At 39.2% G+C, this 18,540-nt stretch overlaps 1 protein-coding gene across 5 annotated transcripts in view; it reads right to left on the bottom strand.

The window, feature by feature from the left end:
- Nucleotides 1-18,540, bottom strand: part of TMEM108 (transmembrane protein 108) — a 471,148-nt gene that overhangs the window by 132,628 nt on the left and 319,980 nt on the right. For 3 of the 5 annotated variants that reach the window (XM_033132611.1, XM_033132610.1, XM_033132612.1), the window contains one exon: nucleotides 2,218-2,303. In XM_033132611.1, the coding sequence (XP_032988502.1) occupies nucleotides 2,218-2,257 (40 nt within the window). In that variant the 5' untranslated portion in view covers nucleotides 2,258-2,303. The remainder of the gene's footprint in view (nucleotides 1-2,217; nucleotides 2,304-18,540) is intronic. The other 2 variants (XM_033132613.1, XM_033132614.1) reach the window with 1 other exon arrangement.

Raw genomic sequence — 18,540 nt, 5'->3', positions numbered from 1 at the left:
ACTAAATGACTGTTGTAGCTTTCAGCTGCAAAGTTTTGATATGGTTTGTTACGCAACAAAAGATAACCAGAACACTCTGTATCACGCTTTCTCCCCCAAATTCAAAACATTAGTTTGCTGAATTACGTGAAGTAACATATTAACTTCATATTGAATCTGTAGTTCTCAAGCCTATTTTAGACCCTGAAAAAAACATTCTGTGTGTGGACAATGTTAACCCAGGCAGGACTCAGTAATTAGGGGTCCAATGACATACACGAGCTATTTTGTGTGTATGCGTGTGTAGGCATGTCAGAGTTTAAGTTATCTGTGCTTTTCCTATGTATCCAATTGCTCTTATGAGAAGTTAAAATGCTATAAATAACAGCACCTTCATCTCAGTGAACTTGTGAAACACCATGCTTTGGAGTCAGACTAATTGACCTGGTGCCCAAGAGCTCCACCCTCCCAGCTCTACAAAGCTGGCCCCCGGCCCACACTCGGGTAGTTAGTCATCAGGATGGTTTATCAAAGGCCACTATCTGCCTTCCTCCTAACCAGCAGGAAACTGTCTACTCAGGCTGCCTGCATTTCTAGGCAAACTTGCAATGAAAGTGTCAAGACCAAGTAGATTTCTGCAGCTATTCAGACAATCTTTGAGGAAAACCCCTTCAGCTTTCACATATGCTCCACTGGGAAGGAGGACTCTTGTTATAGCATAAGACTTGGCTCTGAACCATAGAATATACTTACCTGATGCCTTTCAAATAATATTTGACCTTACAATATTAGCTTGGTGCAAAAGTAATTGCGGTTTTTGCAATTATTTTTAACCTTTTAAACCGCAATTCCTTTTGCACCAACCTAATATTATGCAAACTTAGGGGCATATAATCAGCATCGGTGAACTTGAACTTTTTGCTGCCTCCCAAATCCACTATGCTCTTTTTCATTTCTTGTTTCTTCTGCCTGCAAAGCCTGCCTCCCCTTCTTGAGAGAGTATGTACGTATGTGTGTGTAAGTTTATTTATCCTTCAAATATCCCCTCACCCATCAAGCTAGAGTTAATCATTCCTTGATGACATTGCTTCTTCAATCTGTAAAGCCTTTTCTCTAACAAGCAAGCTTATCATTTAAAAAAAAAAAAAAGGCCACAACAAATCCACAGTCCTATAGAATACATAGAAGAAGAACATGAGAGAATCCCTGTAACTCTTGGCGAAGTTCCACTAGGCTGAAAACAGGCTGACATGGTCTGTGTTTCTGGGATTAGAATTCAGTAGCAGAAATGAGTCAATTGAAATAACAACCAGAATGCTGTCTATAGATAAAGTGCTTTGCACTGAGGGTGCAATATAACCTGAATTGCTACATTCTAAGGGCCAACTGATTTGCATCTCAATCTCTTTTCATGTTATTTTCTTGGCAAAAGCTAATAAGGAGCCACTCAGCCTAGAAAAGACAGGTCCTCTACTTACCTCAGCAAGAACCAGACAAACACAATGGACTTCAAGTTTTCCTAACTCAATGGCTTTTGTTTGACTGGCAGCGGGCAATGCCTGTTGTCCCAAGCGAGTCAATCTGACATCAAACTCACCCACTGGCATTGGTTTTTACATTCGTTCATTAACGATTCCAGTCCCAAAGGCGATACAGGCTTAACTAAGCGGCCACCGGCACTTTGTGGCAAATCCTCAAAACACATAAGCAACATGCAGAAAGTCATAATGAAACACTCTTCATTCTACCACCGAATGTAAAGAAACCATATTTTTACCATTCATTATTTAAGAACGTGCATAACTATGCAAAACATTCTAAGCCAAAGGCTGTGTAAACACTAAATGGTTACAGGTTGTATGTGACAAAATCCACAAAACACAGCCTACAATTCCCTCTCCACATGAATGAACTCTACAGAGGGTCACACAGGAACATCCTTTATTCTGCCACAAAAACAAGAGCAATAATGTTTTTGACACTCATTCTTGAATTAACCATGATTAACATAAACATTTAGAATTATTATAAGAGTCTACATTACAGCTGATACCCATGGCAATAGAATAACTTAATGCTTGATATTTTAAGTACCTAGACAAAGCAGAGGGAAAATTTACTGTCCAGTCTCATTGACCAAACCCTGGTCTTCCCCCAGAAAGTGTGTAAGTTTTTGGCACTGGAAAAACAATGACATTGGTATATTCTAGGAAAGAAGAAATATAAATATCAACTTACTTAACAGTTGGCAATAGAGGGCCTGTAAACTTCTCTTCATGGTATCATCTGGTCCTTCTTGTCCTCCAGTTTATTCATGATTCTGTCTAGGAAATTGGGAGAAAAAAATTGTTACATCTGGGGAACGTAATTCGAGTCCATAATCAGAAGGAACTCCACTCAGCAGAATCCTGGTTGTAAAGCCTAAAATACCCGATTCTAAAGGGGAAAATTCTTGGAATGGATACACCACAGTTTCATTTACAACAGTCTATGTTATACAACTTACAATTAATCAATTGATAATCCTGAAACTATGCACACCACTGAAAGAAACTTATACTTGTAACTAGATAGAGAGTAAGAATCTGGCTTTGGGACTTTTGAGGGCTTTCAATTAATCTCCCTTGAGTCTTTAGTTTTGAAACAGGAAAAATAAATTTCTAATCTCATTTCCACTACTATGTCACCAAACAACCCCCAAAACTTCACCACATTGGAATTATATTATATTAAACAACTTTTCTATTAGTTTCTGATTATAAGATACGTCTAGTACAGAATATTTGGAAAATATAGCAAAACTGAAAATACAGATAAGAATATACAAGAAAACACAAATTACCTGCCCCCGGCCTTTCATGTGTGCACTTCTATGGGTCTGTCTCATTTTATGTATTACACATTCTAATTTTTCTCCCTAGCAGCAGAAACATCTCCCTGTGTTGTGACTATTACTTTGCTACTTTCTTTTCAATGGCACACAGTCTTTAAGATCAATTCCTAGAAATGGAATCACAAGGACACAATTTATGGCTTTTAAAATACAGAGGGTGCCAAAAGAATTATCCACATTTTAAGAAAGGAAAAGATTGTATTGAAATTGTGATACTCAATATATACCAACAAAAGATGAATACAAGTCACGTGTATACATTGTTTTGGCACCCCCGTTACGGTATATTGCCAAATCGACCTTCATCAATACCAGTATATAGACTACAACCTACCCAATGATGGATATTTATAATTTCTTTCCACCTTTGCCAAGTAAAACAGGGCAAATATTCCATCTCATTGCTTTTATATTTTATATGTTTATTAATCATTTGTCTTTAAAACATTTTAAATTTACATTTGACAAAGATTTTTTATCAGAGTTCTGAACCTTCTTCCTGGGTCCTTCCGTGCACTTCCCTGTAAAACCTAGTTTTAGCAAGAACCCTGCTAAGTCATTTAACTAGAACCCTCTACCCTCACTATCTAATCAGGTCCCTCATCCTCCACCACCCGCAGGAGATGGTTCTCCTGGGCCTGTGTTCAGGAAGAACCCTGAGAGGTCAGGTTAGCCAGTACCCCCTGCTGTTTCTTCATAGTAATACTCCATCCAATGACCTCCAACCCTGGCCCTTGCTAAATTCTCACTTGCCATTGCTGTATTAGGATTTAAGCCCAATTTCTCTCCCCCACTGTAAAATCCCACTGCAGGGGTCCCTATCTCTAGATGGTCCAGAATAAAGTCTGCCCTACCATCTTTAACAGGTGTCACTGAATACTTTATTCTTGAACATATTCTTTAACCATTCTCTACTGGCATGCTGGGTTTTTTTTTCCTCATGATACTCAAAGTGGAACTGATTTATCTTTTTTTTTTTTGAGCTATAATTCATGTATCATAAAATTCAGCCTTTAAAATATATAATTGAGTGGTTGTAAATGTATTGGAAAGTTGGGCAACCATCACCAGTACCTAATTCCAGAATATTTTCATCACTCTGAAAAGAAACTCCCAGGTTCACTAGCAGCCATTTCCCACTTTCCCTTCTCCCCAGTCCCTGGCAACTACTAATCTATGGAGTTGCCTATTCTGTACATTTCACAAAAATAGAATCATACAATACATGGTTTTTTGTGTCTGGCTCTTTCACTTAGCATGTTTTCACGGTTCATTCATGTTGTAAAGCATGCTGGGTTTTTTTTGTCTTTTTTTTGTAAGAATGATACATACGAGTGTGCACACATACACACACACACACACACACACACACACACACACATTACCATGGTTAGAAAGGCCTTCCTTAGTCCACGATGACACAAATAATTGACTGTATTTTCTTCTGGTATTTTTTATTTCCTTTAGATCTGTTTCTGGACTTTGTATTGTGTTTTACTTCTCTGTTTGCTTCCACTATAACAATAAGTGTTGCTTAAATTATTCTTGGTAGACTTAGTCCTTCATTTTTACTTTTCTTTTTAAGGTCTGTCTTGTTCTTTGAGCTTGTTTATTCCCCCAAATTAATTTTGAGTTCATTTTATCAAATTCCAGAAAAATAATCATTGGGATTGTAGTTGGAATTATCTTCTACTTGTTTTATTAATTTGGGAGAGACGTGATCTCTTCCAAATACAAATGTGGTGAGGAGGAAAATAAATGTTTTAGATTGTAGCTCTAGAGATAAGAAAAACTCTTTTCAGAGGGTGAGAAATACCCTTTTTTGGGGTTGGGGGGGTGGGATAGTAGCTCAATGATTTCTTTGCTTAGGAAAACGGAAGACTCCCTCCCGCCCAGTAGCATCTGGATGAGTAAGATGGGGAGAAAGATAGTTAAATTAGTCTCCATTATAAAATAACAGGTTTGAGTTCCCAAAGGCTAAGAGGGCTTAAGTGATCCAGAAATCAGAGAGGCTGAGATGATAAATAAGAAATGTTGAGAAACAGAAAGAGGAAACTCCAAAAGACAGCAGCAGGTGAGAGCTAAGAATAAAGGATAAAGTGAGAAATTCTCCACAGGGGATGACCCGTAAACTTTAAGATGTGTAATATTTAATTTTTCATTGCTTTTTTATGCTGTTTGTACTTACATACATCTGTCTTCCTTCTCCTCCACAATACTTAGCCACCACAAGTATCCTGAAAACCTCAGCAAAAGTCTTACACAAACCAGCCTTGTACTGCGGGTGCTCAGCTGGGCAATGAAAGAGCAGGCACAGTGTCTCAAGTCAAGGGTGCCCAGGAACAGAGGAACCGCCGAAGCCATAAGTACTCAGGCTATGCTAAGTACTCAATAAGTGTACAGAGAATAAACGAACGAATGAATGAATGAATGAATGAATGAATGAATGAATGATCAAGTACAGGAGAGCAGAGAAATAGCTGTAGTCTACATTGATCAAGAGGAACATATGCCCCTCAATCATCTCTGGAAGTGCTTAGAGATTTTTGAAAAATGGTCAGACTGGCCACAAAGCATGGACTAGAGCGGTTTATTCACATACCAAGAAACAAGTGAGCCCATAAATCTGAGATACTGGGATCATGAGTTACACAGGGCTATCCCGACTACAAGTACCGTACGGCCTAGTACTTACTTCAAACTCATCTTTATTTAGGTCCTTCTATGGAGTTTTGTATTTTTTGCCACTGTGAGGGAATTTGTTTTCCATTATATTTTCTAATTGCCTCTATATGAAAATGACTGAGTTTTGTATATTCATTTTGTGAACTAAGAGAACTCCCTGCTGCAATAACGGCTGAGTCACTTGAGTCAATTGTGCTGCTTTGGGTGGATGGTAAGCCACCATGAGATTCCATCAAAAGCCTATTTTTAACTGTATAGTAGGAAACAAATGTATCTGGTCCCTCATAATTTAGGAGCTCCAAAGATAACAACTAATTTTTCTAATGAAATCTGAAGAAAGCACGGAGTTTTACAGCCAACAGGCTGAATAAAAGCGAATGATGAAAACATTTAACCAAACATGCAGAGACAGTGGCACAGGTGGGGACTTCATTGATTATTAGCTCAGAAGAAACAAGGGGCGCAAGTAACCCAAACAACTCATTCCTTAAAGACAGCAAGCCTAATGGAATTCTACCTCTCCCATTGGCTTAAATGGGATAGTTAAATCCATTCCATTGACTCAGGAGGAAATTTCTCTTTCATAGACCACTGAAAATGTCCCAATTAGAAATGTCCATGTAGCAAGGAAAAAGTAATAAAGAGCCAAACAAAAAGCTCTGATATTTGATATGCAAACTGACTTGAAATGACAAGTTCATAGAGAATAAGGAAGAATAGCCAGAAATGCCCTGGAAAATAAAACCAAAAAATCTCCCAACAAGGTGGGGTTAGAGGGTGAAAGAGCTACCAGCCCTCCCAGACATTAAAACACACTCTAAATCCTCCATAATGAAAACAATTTGATATTGACGCATGAATAGATCCAATTTTATATGGAAGCTTAGGATATGATACAGGCAGCATACCCAATCAGTGGGCAAAACAATGAACTTTTAAATAAATACTGAGAGAATGGCAGAGTAATATGAAAAAAGATAACTGTGCTCACTCTAAATACTACATATCAGCATTAAGCTCCAAATGGACAAGACATTTAAATGTAAAAAAAGTAGAGCATACAAGTACTAGAAGAAAACATGGGTGTATTCTTCTATTACTCGGAAGTAGAGAAGCTTTGCTAACTGTGAATAAAAATTTGAAGCAATAAAGAAAAAGATAAACTCTATTACATAAAAAATTACACAGTGAAAAATAAAAATTAAGTAAAAATACAAATGAAAAACTGGAAAAAAATGTTCAACTTATAACAAGCAAAGAGTTAATGTCCTCAAAACTTATTTGTAACCCCCAAATCAGTACTCATGATGCTTTAGCAATCTTGCAGACATGTGTGAAGTAGTGTAACATTTGAGTTGCCCACGGGGCCATGTCCCCACCTGAGGTCAAACAAGGCAACAATCTGTCTTCCTGTTTCAGCTCTCATACTGGGAACAAGTGTCCTTTCTCCACGTTCCTCAATGCCATGTTTTCAGCATTTTTGCGGCTTTTTTCCCTTGCTATCTGTTTGAAATGGCCCGTAAGCATAGTGCTGAAGTGCTGTCTAGTGTTCCCAAGTGCAAGAAGGCTGTGATGGGCCTTACAGCCAAAATATATGTCTTTGATAAGCTTTGTGCGGGCATGAGTCACAGTGCAGCTGGCCTGGAGTTCAAAGTTAATGAATCAACAATACATATTAAATGAGGTATCTTTAAAGAGAAACATATAAAACAACGTTAAATATTGATCAGTTGACAAAAATGTGACCAGAGGCTCATAGGAACCTAAACTAAGCTTGCATTTCCCCTAGGAGCAATGGTTCAGTATTCACTAAGTACTCAAAACAACTATATAGAACAACCACGAATAATGAGAACCAACTGTAATTGAGTTGAGCTTTAAAATATCTTGTGAAGCAGAAATGAAGATGACCAACAATCCAGGCCAATAGTAGAACTTGATCAAAACAGAACAATGGCTCTACATCTCCCTAGGACAAGGGAAGATCTGGTTCACCTGGTGGCCAACATCCCTTAGGGTGCCCTCCAGGAAAATAATGAGGCGGGAGGGGAATGGGAGAGTTGACGTCATTAACTAACATCGCAGGCCTGAGAAGTTTGGAAAGGAGCAGTCTCCTTCATTTTACAGGTGGGGACACAGACACCAAGAAGTCAAGGACTTTGCTCAAGATCACATTGCAAGACCTCGAGACAGTTTCTTGACTTCTCTGATCTTTGGATTCCTTATTTGTAAAAGGGTTAAGAACGGTACTTAATACGCTTGCTGCAAAAACTGAGACAATGCCTACAAAGCACTTGCCCCAGTGCCTGGCACACAGTAAGTGCTCAGGGCGAATTAGCAACTATTTCTAAAGAGCAGAAGACATGGTAATGACTCATCAAGCCAGAGCTCACCAACTGTCTCTTAACTTTGTTTCTCTTAAGCTAGACATGAACGAAAGGCTTTTGGGCTACTCCCCCCAAAAGCCCCTTTTGTTAAATCCAGTGTTTCATTTAAATTGGATTTAGAAATTATACTTAGGGGTATAAATTTAACTTTAAGGTTTTTATAATTTATACCTTTCTCTTCCTTAAAAAGGATCTATTGAGGCTTACTACTAGATGCACCTTGTACAATAGAATTATTAACATATCAAAGTACATTAATGACTTCAGACAGGGGATCCAAAATTATGTGGAAGAAAGTGGGGATTAATTTTACCATCAGATGCGAAGGGACATTTCCCTTGGAGCTTCCTGAAAATAAAGGCAAAAAGGACAGCTAGCATCATTTTACTTTTTTCTGGCTGCATAAATGGAAGAACATTTTTTATTTTGTTTAGAAATACAAATCTTTTCTGCTACTGACGTCTGATAAAAGATCATTAGACAGATCACGTAGACATGGGGCTGACACCTAAATCAGAGGACTGCTGAGAGAACTAAATGAAGTAAAGCCCCTACTGGGTACTTGGTATATTGTATGTGTGTCTCCTTTTTTGCCAAGCTAATGGTGTACAGACATGCCATTTTTGGTTATTTGGGGATAAAGAGGACTGAGTAAACAGAAGGAACCAATTGATATTCAGCAAGTCATCCCAGGGCGTGAGCATCATGAGTGGTGGATTATTTCCGGAAGGCAAAGTGAAGGCTTCTCAGGCTCACTTGTGCCGCAAGTCGCAAACAGTTGCACGTCTCCGTAGGGCTGGGTTTGGGTTATAATGGACTTTTCACAGTCAAATTCTTTTGATACAGATGTTTTACATATTAAACACAGGAATATCCTTCACTTCCATAAAAAGAAAATAGATATTCTCTTTCATTTTTCTTGACACTTGTGGCTCTTACAGCCGACCTTCCCAATTTTCTCACTTTTGTGCAAGAAGTATTTCCCTTTCCTCCGAAGCAATCATCAACAGTGTGAGCACAGTTATACTGACTGTCATTTTGTTTGTAGGAAGCATTGGGGCTCTGCTGAACTAGGAAGAATAAGGGAACAGTGCTCTTTGGCTCCAGCCAAATGTCAGCAGCAAAATAGGTCTTTTTTTATTTTTGTTTTTTTCTTAAAGAAACTGAACATCCTCTCAAAAATGTTTTCCCTAAAATTTCAAGAGAAGCCAGACATAGAATCTTCCTACTGAAGTATACTATCAATTCACTCATGTGGGCAAAGACCACACGCGAAAAGAAATAGGACTGTGTGATTTCCGATTGACAAGGCTTTCCTGATGCAGAACCTGCACGAGCACTGTTCTGGCAAACTGAGGAGCACCGTGTCCACCTGTGGAGAGAACCCTACTGACAGAGGAAGCAGGGCAGATCTACTCCTGGGCAGGGGGCGGGAGGAGAGGTGAAGGGCTTCCTTCACCTAGTCCTCCAGTAGCCCAGGGCTCCAGGCTCTTATTCAGTAAACTTTAGAGGATAAAAAACACCTTCAGAAGAGCTCCTTGCCTCTTGTCCCCTTCGTATTTACATCTCTGAAAAATAAAACGCTGGAGGTGTCAGATTTACAGAGACACTGAATTCCGAACACAAGGGCTAAAATGGTTCAGCTCCTGCTAAGGAAAAGCCTACAAAAGGGAATCGACCACCAGCGTACCTCGTTTTATTGCATTTCACTATATTGTGCTTCACAGATGTTGCATCTTTTTAAAAAAATTGAAGGCAAGATATTCCACCAGCAAAAAGATTAAGACTCATTTTACTGTGATGCTCGCTTCATGGTGGTGGTTTGGAACGAACCTGCAGTATCTCCGAGGTAGGCCTGGAATGTGGATTCTGCTCCAGAGCTGCCTGAGTGAGTGTCCCTGCAGACCAGCTGGAGTTTATTTGCGTTTGTTGGGGGAGGGTGTCCTGCTGTCCACAGCCTCTGAAGCCAGTAACTGAGTAAAAACAGGATCAGGAGCTGGAGGCCTATTAGAATGGCACAGACCTCCTTCCGGCATTCAGGTGTATGAAGACCATTTATCTCATCTGGGGAGACAGAAAGGTGCTTGGGCACGGTGAAGAATACACACCACGCTTCCCCTTTTCTGGTTTGTTATTGAAGACCGAACACTGAGGTCAAGGAATTAAATGATATTGTAGCCATGGCAAATACTAAAGGAGCAGGTTCTATCATTTTGACTGCACTGCTTATGAAAAAGATTATTTCTTGTCCACAGCAAACTCATTTTTCTTTTGTAGTGTCTGAAAAACATCTTCAGAAATTGAATTTGGGGACCTAAAAATATGTGTATTTCCTTTGGGTAGCGGGCATTTCTTTTGAAAGATGTGTCAAGTTTTTACAATGGAAAGGGAGGCAAGGTCACGGCAAGTTGATAAAACTCTTATCAGAATGTTTTACATGTGGAAGGAACATTTAAACCCACGATGGATGCTTTGAACAGGCAACGCAGGCAATAATTCCAGTATGAGAAATTAGTCTCAATTCTCATAGTCATTACTAAATTTTAATTTAGACTTCAAACTCTTTTTTTCGATTCCCCTTCCTTAGTCATTCTCATCCCACTTCATCCACCTAAAGGCTGTAATTCTTGAGCTGGTATGAAGACAGTTTTAATCTGTGGTTCGGGTTTAATCTTTCAAAATATGTATGTAATTTATGCCAAGCGATGCCACAAGATAGGTAAAGTATGTTGAATGTACAGCTGGGATAAAAATTACAATGAAATGAAAAACTATGTGAGCAGGAGTAGGGTAGACTAACATAAAACAGGTTCATCTATCACCCGAAGAATATGGACTAAGGTCACAGGTAAGACCAGTGCAGGTAAACTCAGGAAGCTGGTAAGCCATGGGACCCAAGCATTGCTGTTGATTCTCAACTTTATGCCTTGCTCCAGGAAGCATGAATGATGTAATACATTTGACCTCACCTGTGAGGGCCGTAGTAGCTCATTTAACTATCCTGATAATTCTACCTTGCTTTGATGACAGAAGGGCTAGAAGAAATACCAGAAATGCCAAGATTAGTGTTCCCCAAAACAGCTGATGGTCAGAATCTTTTTTTTTTTTAATTTTATTGGGGAACATTGAGGAACAGTGTGTTTCTCCAGGGCCCATCAGCGTCAAGTCGTTGTCCTTCAATCTAGTTGTGGAGAGCGCAGCTCAGCTCCAAGTCCCTATTTTCAATCTTTAGTTGCACGGGGAGCAGCCCACTATCCCAGGTGGGAATTGAACCGGCAACCTTGTTGTTAAGCGCTCGCGCTCTAACCAACTGAGCCATCTGGCTGCCCCCAGAATCTATTTTTAAAATAGATTCTTAGGTCATTCTCTCAGGAATTCTAATTCCCAGGTACTTAGATGAGGCAATTTGAAAAGGAGCCCAAGATGGTTCTCCTGATAAACCAGGGATGGAAACCAAGAACTAATCCAGCAGTTCTTAACCCTGACTACACATTAGAACCCTGGAAGAACATATTAGACCAATTAAATCAGACTCCCACGGGATTCTAATGTGCAATGGTCGAGAAGCAGGGATCTCCAGCCCTGCGTAAGAGAGAACTAGAGATACAGTGAGGCTAGTTTCACTTGTTCTCATTCCTGGCAGTTTTATGAGATATGGAGGACGTGGGATGATAAATGAAACCACATTTGCAAGTTATATTCAAACAGAAAATGAGTGATTCAGTATTTCTTAAATATTTAGCTCTACAGCCTCTCATGCAATTCAAGTTTTTAAACAACATGAATTCTGTGTGAGCTCTCTTTGGTAAACCTCTGACTTTTCCCTGCTACTTGCTTCACAGGGATGCCCAAGATGAAGGAGCTAACATCTGAAAGGTAAAGAGATTGAGGTTCAGTGAACCCTGTATGGAAGCCACATGCAGACTAGGAGCCTGGCATAAAGCTGAAACCACCACAATCTCTAAATCACTTGTTGCCAACGTGGTGTGATGCTCCTTTTCCTGAAGACTGCACTCATAGGGAACAGCAAGTAGCTGGGGCTGCAAATTCTGAGTGGCAGCAGTGGGGAGAGGCCACACTTAAAGGGCCCTCTTCCCTTTGGGGGACCACAGCCAACAGCACAGAGAGAAGCAGGGCAGGAAGATATAGTACAAGCAGCAGTGAGCCTGGAGATCCATTTCTTTGGAAAATATGAGTGCCAGCACGTGACAAGCACTGTGTTAGCAACAGGGGCTGGGAATAAAAGCAAATGTGACATGATTTCTGCCCTCAAGGAGCCTGCAGTTTAACAGGGGAAGAGGACATCATGTCAAAAAATCACTCAGTAGCCAGTTCTCTCCCTACCAGTTGCATTAGACAAATCATTACAGTATATTATAGAAAATTAAAACAAATTAGAGAATGTGTCACTATTCTTGAGTCTCAGCATCCCTACCTATAAAACAGGCATCACAGCTATGGTGCAAGGATGTTTTGAGAATAAAATGATATTCCTATCGCTTCAGAGGAAGGAAAAATGATGTCTCCTACAGAGTAACAAGACAAGGATTTTAAAGGAGATAGAATCTTCTCTCAACTTTCAAGGTTAAGGAGGATTTCAAGAAGAAGGTAAAGGTAGAAAAGTTCAATGATGCCGAGTGAGGATGGTGAGACAGGAGTTTGAGGATGAGTACACTAAACAACAGAAAAGCTACCACTGATTGCTTTAAAATTCCTAAGCAATACATTTTTGGATACAGTGCGACTGGGTCTCCACCTTCTCAAACAGGGTCAGGCCAAAGTTCTCATCTTCTGGGGGAGGGAAGGACATGGAGGATCCTGAGGACAGACATGGGAAGCAGCAGCTGGGAAGCACAGGGATGCAGGCAGGGTTCCCAAGGTTCAATCTTCCCAGATCAGAACAAAATAAATGCCTACGAACCATGAGATGGCTGGAATGTCACTGTCCTGGAAGTCCCAGACAGCTATAGGACCCTGAGTCATTCCCACTGAAGTTTACACAGCGTTAGGTGGTGCCAAACCCAAGTTTACGCTGGACAGCTCTGGATCAGATAGCTAGACCCTCAGATCTCCAGGCTGGCTAACTCTGTGGGCTCTCTCTCATCATTTCAATAACTTCACAGTAATGTAACCCCATGGGTCACACCAGTGGTCCTCAAAATGTGGTCTTCAAGAACTGACTCTGGGTGGTGAACACACGATGTGATATATAGATGATGTTTTACAGAATTGTACACCTGAAATCTATGTAACTTTACTAACAATTGTCACCCCCATAAACTTTATTTATTTTTTTTAAAAAGTGGTCCTCAGACTACCAAGCACACAGGAACTTGTTAGAAATGCAAATTATCAGGCTCCATCAGGGATCCAGTGAATCAGAAACTCTGGGGGTGGGGTCCAGCCATGTGTGCTTCAATAAATCCTCCAGGATGCACATTAACGTTTGAGAACCCCTGCTTTGCGGTGAATTTCTGAACACATTTATTATGTTATGGCAGGAGTTTACAACTGTCATTTTCAAAGGAGCAATCATTGTCATCTTCAAAGAACCAATAAATAAGGAAAGAAGGAGTTGGAGCAGAAAGAGCCATCCCAAGGTCTCTTTCAACTGTAACGTACTATAATTCATTGATTCATCAGTGGGGAAAATGGTTACAGTTCATTAGCTCAAATGGATTGTTGGTGTTAGCATTCATGGATCTTGCTGAGTGCATTATTAGCAGGGTATGTCTGACTTCTAACGGCAAATTTAGAAATACCACCCATTTCCATTATTCAACTTTTTGGACTAGTAATATTAATGCTGTAACAGTAATGCCATATGAAGAGATTGTATTAAAACATGGGCTTTGTGGTAGGAAAACCAACAAAATAATTGTAGTGTATTTGTCTCTTCTGTGGTTATACACAACCGATAAGATCTAGACCTTCCATTGAATTAAAATTCTGAACACAGGGAGCCAGAATTGATTTAAATGATTAAATCCTAGAACAACTACTTTCAAATAAAACTCTCATCCAAAACCTGAAAGACTTAACAACAACAGCCAATACTTAAAGGTAAATCAAATGTGTAAGTCATTTGTACCTTGAAAATCAACCCACATCAGAAATCTAAAATTCAGAGGTATAAAGTTAAAGAAAATTGATCTATACCTCAAATAAGTCAAATTGGAGATGGATCCGGATTTTAAAAAGAAATTGGATATCTGTTTTCCAGTGCTGTCTGTCTCTTCTCAAGCTATTGATCCACACTGACATTTGGCTACAGGCTTTCTAAATTAAAATACGAATTCTGGGAAGGGAGAAATTTTGTTCTTGTCTGCTGCTGTACCCTCACTGCTTAGAATATGATCTGGCACACAGTAGGTGTTCAGTATACTGATTACATAAGTGCATGAATGAGCCTACAAAACTGATATAGGAAAATTCAAACAGAATTTTCTGTGATGCTAGAAATGTTCCATAAGTTGTATTGTCTCTTACACTAGCCACTAGCTACAGGTGGCTACCGAGCATTTAAAATGTGGCTAGTGTAACTGGAGAACTGAAGTTGAAGTTTAAATAGCCGCATGTAGCTAGTGGCTACCATATGAGACAGCACAGTTATAAGGGCTTGGGAAAATGTGTGTGGGGGGAAAAAAAACAACAAAAGAAAAGAAAAACGAGTATGTAATGCAGAAACCTTATCTATTATTTCTGACCCTGGGAAGTGGTTTCAGTAAGAGCAGATTGGGTGGGCATTGCTTCCTGGGCTCCAGCTTCTTTCCATTTCCCCTTCAACCACGAAAGGCTATGGCAGCAGCTGTTGAGGCAGGGAGGACTAAATTTCAGATATGAGGTGGAGCATCTGCACTCTTCTCCCACCGGGGACAGGGTGGTGTTGGACCCATGGACAGACACCACAGCTGGAGGAGGAAATGGCCGGGTCAAAAGAGGATTATGAAAATGCATAAGTTTATGGTATGTGTGCTAAATTATTTTAGGAAAGGAGTACCTCTACATGGCCATCATCATAATTTGAAACTATATATTCTGGAAAGGGACACTGTACTTGTTTTGTAATTAGCTTGTTAACTCGTTTCCATTTTGATTAGCAGTCTAATACACTATTAGTAGGTTCCAAACTCAGAGGCTACAAGGTGAGATCAAGCTCCATGGAATCCCTACTCAAAACAGCTGTCAGTATTTTGTCCACTCAAAAAAAGAAGGACATGAAATGGTGTATATATATATATATATATATATATATATATATATATATATATATATAATGGTATATAATGGTATAACGGTATTTTATATATATATATATATATATATATATATATATATATTTTTTTTTTTTTTTTTTAACTGAGTTCTATTTTGGTAGAAGTGAAAAGAAGCATTAACCTTGCCATAAGTCCACTACCTACCTATTGCCCATGTTAACTACACAGCTAAGTCTATTTGGTTGGACCACTGAGACCAGAGCTATCATCTGGTGGCAGCCAATTCAAATTACAGGTAAAAAAATCTAGAAAGAAACACTCAAGGAGGAAATAGAGGAGATTAACTCTCAATATTGAAACTAAGACCAAACTTCTATGAATGACACAATAGTACAGAGCATTATTTCTCAACTTTTTCATACTTCCCCCTTTAGAAGACTTTTTGGACATTTTTCCCCCCTAAATGATCCCCCCATGAAATGTTAATACCATAGATATGTTTGTTCATGTGGTGTATGTATATCTCTATTTTATGCAAAAACAGTAAGTACAAAGCTTACTATTTTGATTTAATGCAGGGTTAAGAATGACTAAATAAACATTGAGAAAGTTAAAAGTTAAAAAGTTATTAACATTTAAACTTAGCTATATAAATGTATTTACTGAGTAACCTAATACAATTCACTTATATAAACTATAACATATGAAATTGAATATGCAAATTAGTAATTTATATAATTATATAATAGCAATATAATCAAATTTAATAAATATTCAAAACGGTTTATTTTTCCCTCAAAAGCAAAATAATTGAGAAAACTAAATTAATTTATTACAGGTTATTTTTAGTAAACTTAACTGCCTTATGTGAGTAATTTTTAACTTAGCTCTCTGCTAGGTATTGTTGGTAGTTTTCTCCACATATATGATGTAATTACTGATGGGTTGGATAATTTTTGTAGAATAATAAAATGTAAACTATTTTTATTTAATTCTGAAGGCCTAAATTACACACAAAAGCACTGCACATTAAGCACCAACAATATGCACAACGCACCCAATAGGAATAAGCAAAGCTATGTAACTCTGAGATTGAGGTGTGGATTAAAAGTACTCCAATTACATTCATATCAATTTCTCATAGTTTTGTAGCTCTGCATATCCTTTGTTTCTTCCATGAACTAAATGTCAGTGCTGTTCGTATGATACCCATGAAAACCCAGTGAGAGAAATTATATACCAAGAAATAAGATTTGTTGGAGAGGATTAAGTTTTGGAAGGTCACAAACTATGGCAATATCTAAGACTTGAGCCAAAATACCTCCCCTTCCTCCCCAAGAACCAAGTTCCATATCCTTGGGGCAAAATTGCCCCTGTTAGGAATACCCAGTTCAAGAGATACTGTGTTTTACTGTATCACACCGGGTCTTATATTAATTTTTGCTCCAAAAGACACATTAGGACTTATGTTCAGGGGATGTCACCCTGAAAAATCATGCTAGGGCTTATTTTCCAGTTAGGTCTTACTTGCAGGGAAACATGGTATATAGCAAAAATTATTTCAACACATTGCCATATGACACAGAGTAGAAGTCAATCTATGGAGATGTAAAGTCTGTGTCATTGTGCACTGAGGGCTCAATTCTACCTGTAGATATAAATAAAAATAGACTCTAAGCTTCTATGGCCTTCCCCTTGCCTGGTTCATTTCCCTTTTCTCCATACTCCTCTTAGAGTTCATTACTCTGTCTCCTCTTCCTTTGCTAGTTAAGTGCGGGCATTCCTGACTATTCTGGCCTCCCCTATTTCCTTTCTTGTTCCAAACTTTCTCTCCGCACAATCCCTTCAAACTCCCACATTTTAGTTACGCCTCTGAGGATTCCATCTGCCTGCCTGACAATTCCTCAGAGAAATACTGCTCAAACCTCAAACTCAATGTGTTCAAAATAAGATTAATAAGAACACCACCTTGAGTTCTCTATCTGGTAATGGACTTACTCTCTCAATAACCCAAGCTGAATTTCTCACCCTTTACATCTTATCAGGTAACAAATCTCAATGTATCGTGCCTTTGATACTGAAATGGCTTCCTAACTCTTCCTCTTATCTGCAAGCATTGGTTCTTCAATTTGTCAAGCCTGGGCATCCTTGGCCGTGGGACATGCACAGATCTCAGCAAAATATCCAATTGGAAAGAGGAAGAAGCTGGATAGGGTGGGATAGGGGGTGGCACTGGGGAAACAAATCTGATTATAAAGGCTGGGCTTAAGAAGCTGGGTCACTCTGGCATGTGAGCAACAAGCAGACAAGCAGCCTGGGTGCATCAATAGTAATGTTGAAAATAACAGGGCAGTTTCACTAATCAGTTCATTCACAGCAGGACCCAAGTTCTGGTAGACAGTTGAGAGTTCTGGTAGAGAACTGCTGATCTCCTGACTTCCATCTCTCAGTTTCTACAACTCAGATCTCATCCCATACCACTGCACTGTAAATTCTTCAGTGGCTCCCTCCCCGCTGGGCAATGACAAGGGTATGAAGTATGAATCATCACCAGCTGGAAGCAGGAGGTTGGGTAGAATAGCTGGCTCATGAAGCTCCTGTTTCACAAAGCCTATCACAGGTGATCACAGGACAAAGGTCTGAGACAAAAACCTAAAATTAAGATCCCTCAGGGGATGATGCTTCCTTTTAAGTTTAACCACTCCAGAGAGTATCCTGTGTTCTCCATGCTCATCCAGGGGCAATTCCCTGAGTGGGGACTATGCTTTCATGACTCCATTCCTTTCTGATCCCACCACCTAGAATGCTGTTGGCTACTTTACCCTTTCTTTGCCTATCCAAACTCTGCTCACTTTTCAAAGATTGATTTAAATATCATCTCTTCTGTGGACCTTGATCAAGACGGCTTCCTGGGTGAGGAAGGAACAGTAACATGCTTTTGTTAAACTTTCAAACAAGCACTTTTGTTAAAGCAGAGTCAATGAGCTAGAAAGATGGGCTGATGTGAGAGCCGGGTTCTTGTCTGTGTTGTTCTCTGCTATTTCCCTAGGGCCTAAGAACAGCGTCTAGCACACAGTGGGTAATCAACAAATATCTGCTGAATGCATGAATTAATAGAAGTATATAAAGATGGAGCAAAGTCAGATTTTATGAGCTAAATGACATTTTGAATCAATAATTATAGTTGACTGTATTATTAAAAAATATCCATGCCCTTTCTTGGAGGAGAAAAGACAAACATTGATCTCTGATGGGCATAGAGTTTTAAGTTCCTTAGAACTGGAGGTCTTTTGTTACTATAGCATAACCTTGCATATCCTGACTAATACAGTAATAATTGGCATCAGGAATAGCTCCTGTAACAATAAAATGCCCTGCA

Source organism: Rhinolophus ferrumequinum, chromosome 17, assembly GCF_004115265.2.
Source record: "Rhinolophus ferrumequinum isolate MPI-CBG mRhiFer1 chromosome 17, mRhiFer1_v1.p, whole genome shotgun sequence".
NCBI lineage: Eukaryota > Metazoa > Chordata > Mammalia > Chiroptera > Rhinolophidae > Rhinolophus > Rhinolophus ferrumequinum.
The sequence above is the reverse complement of the archived record's forward strand: the minus strand, read 5'-3'. Positions and strand labels throughout refer to the sequence as shown.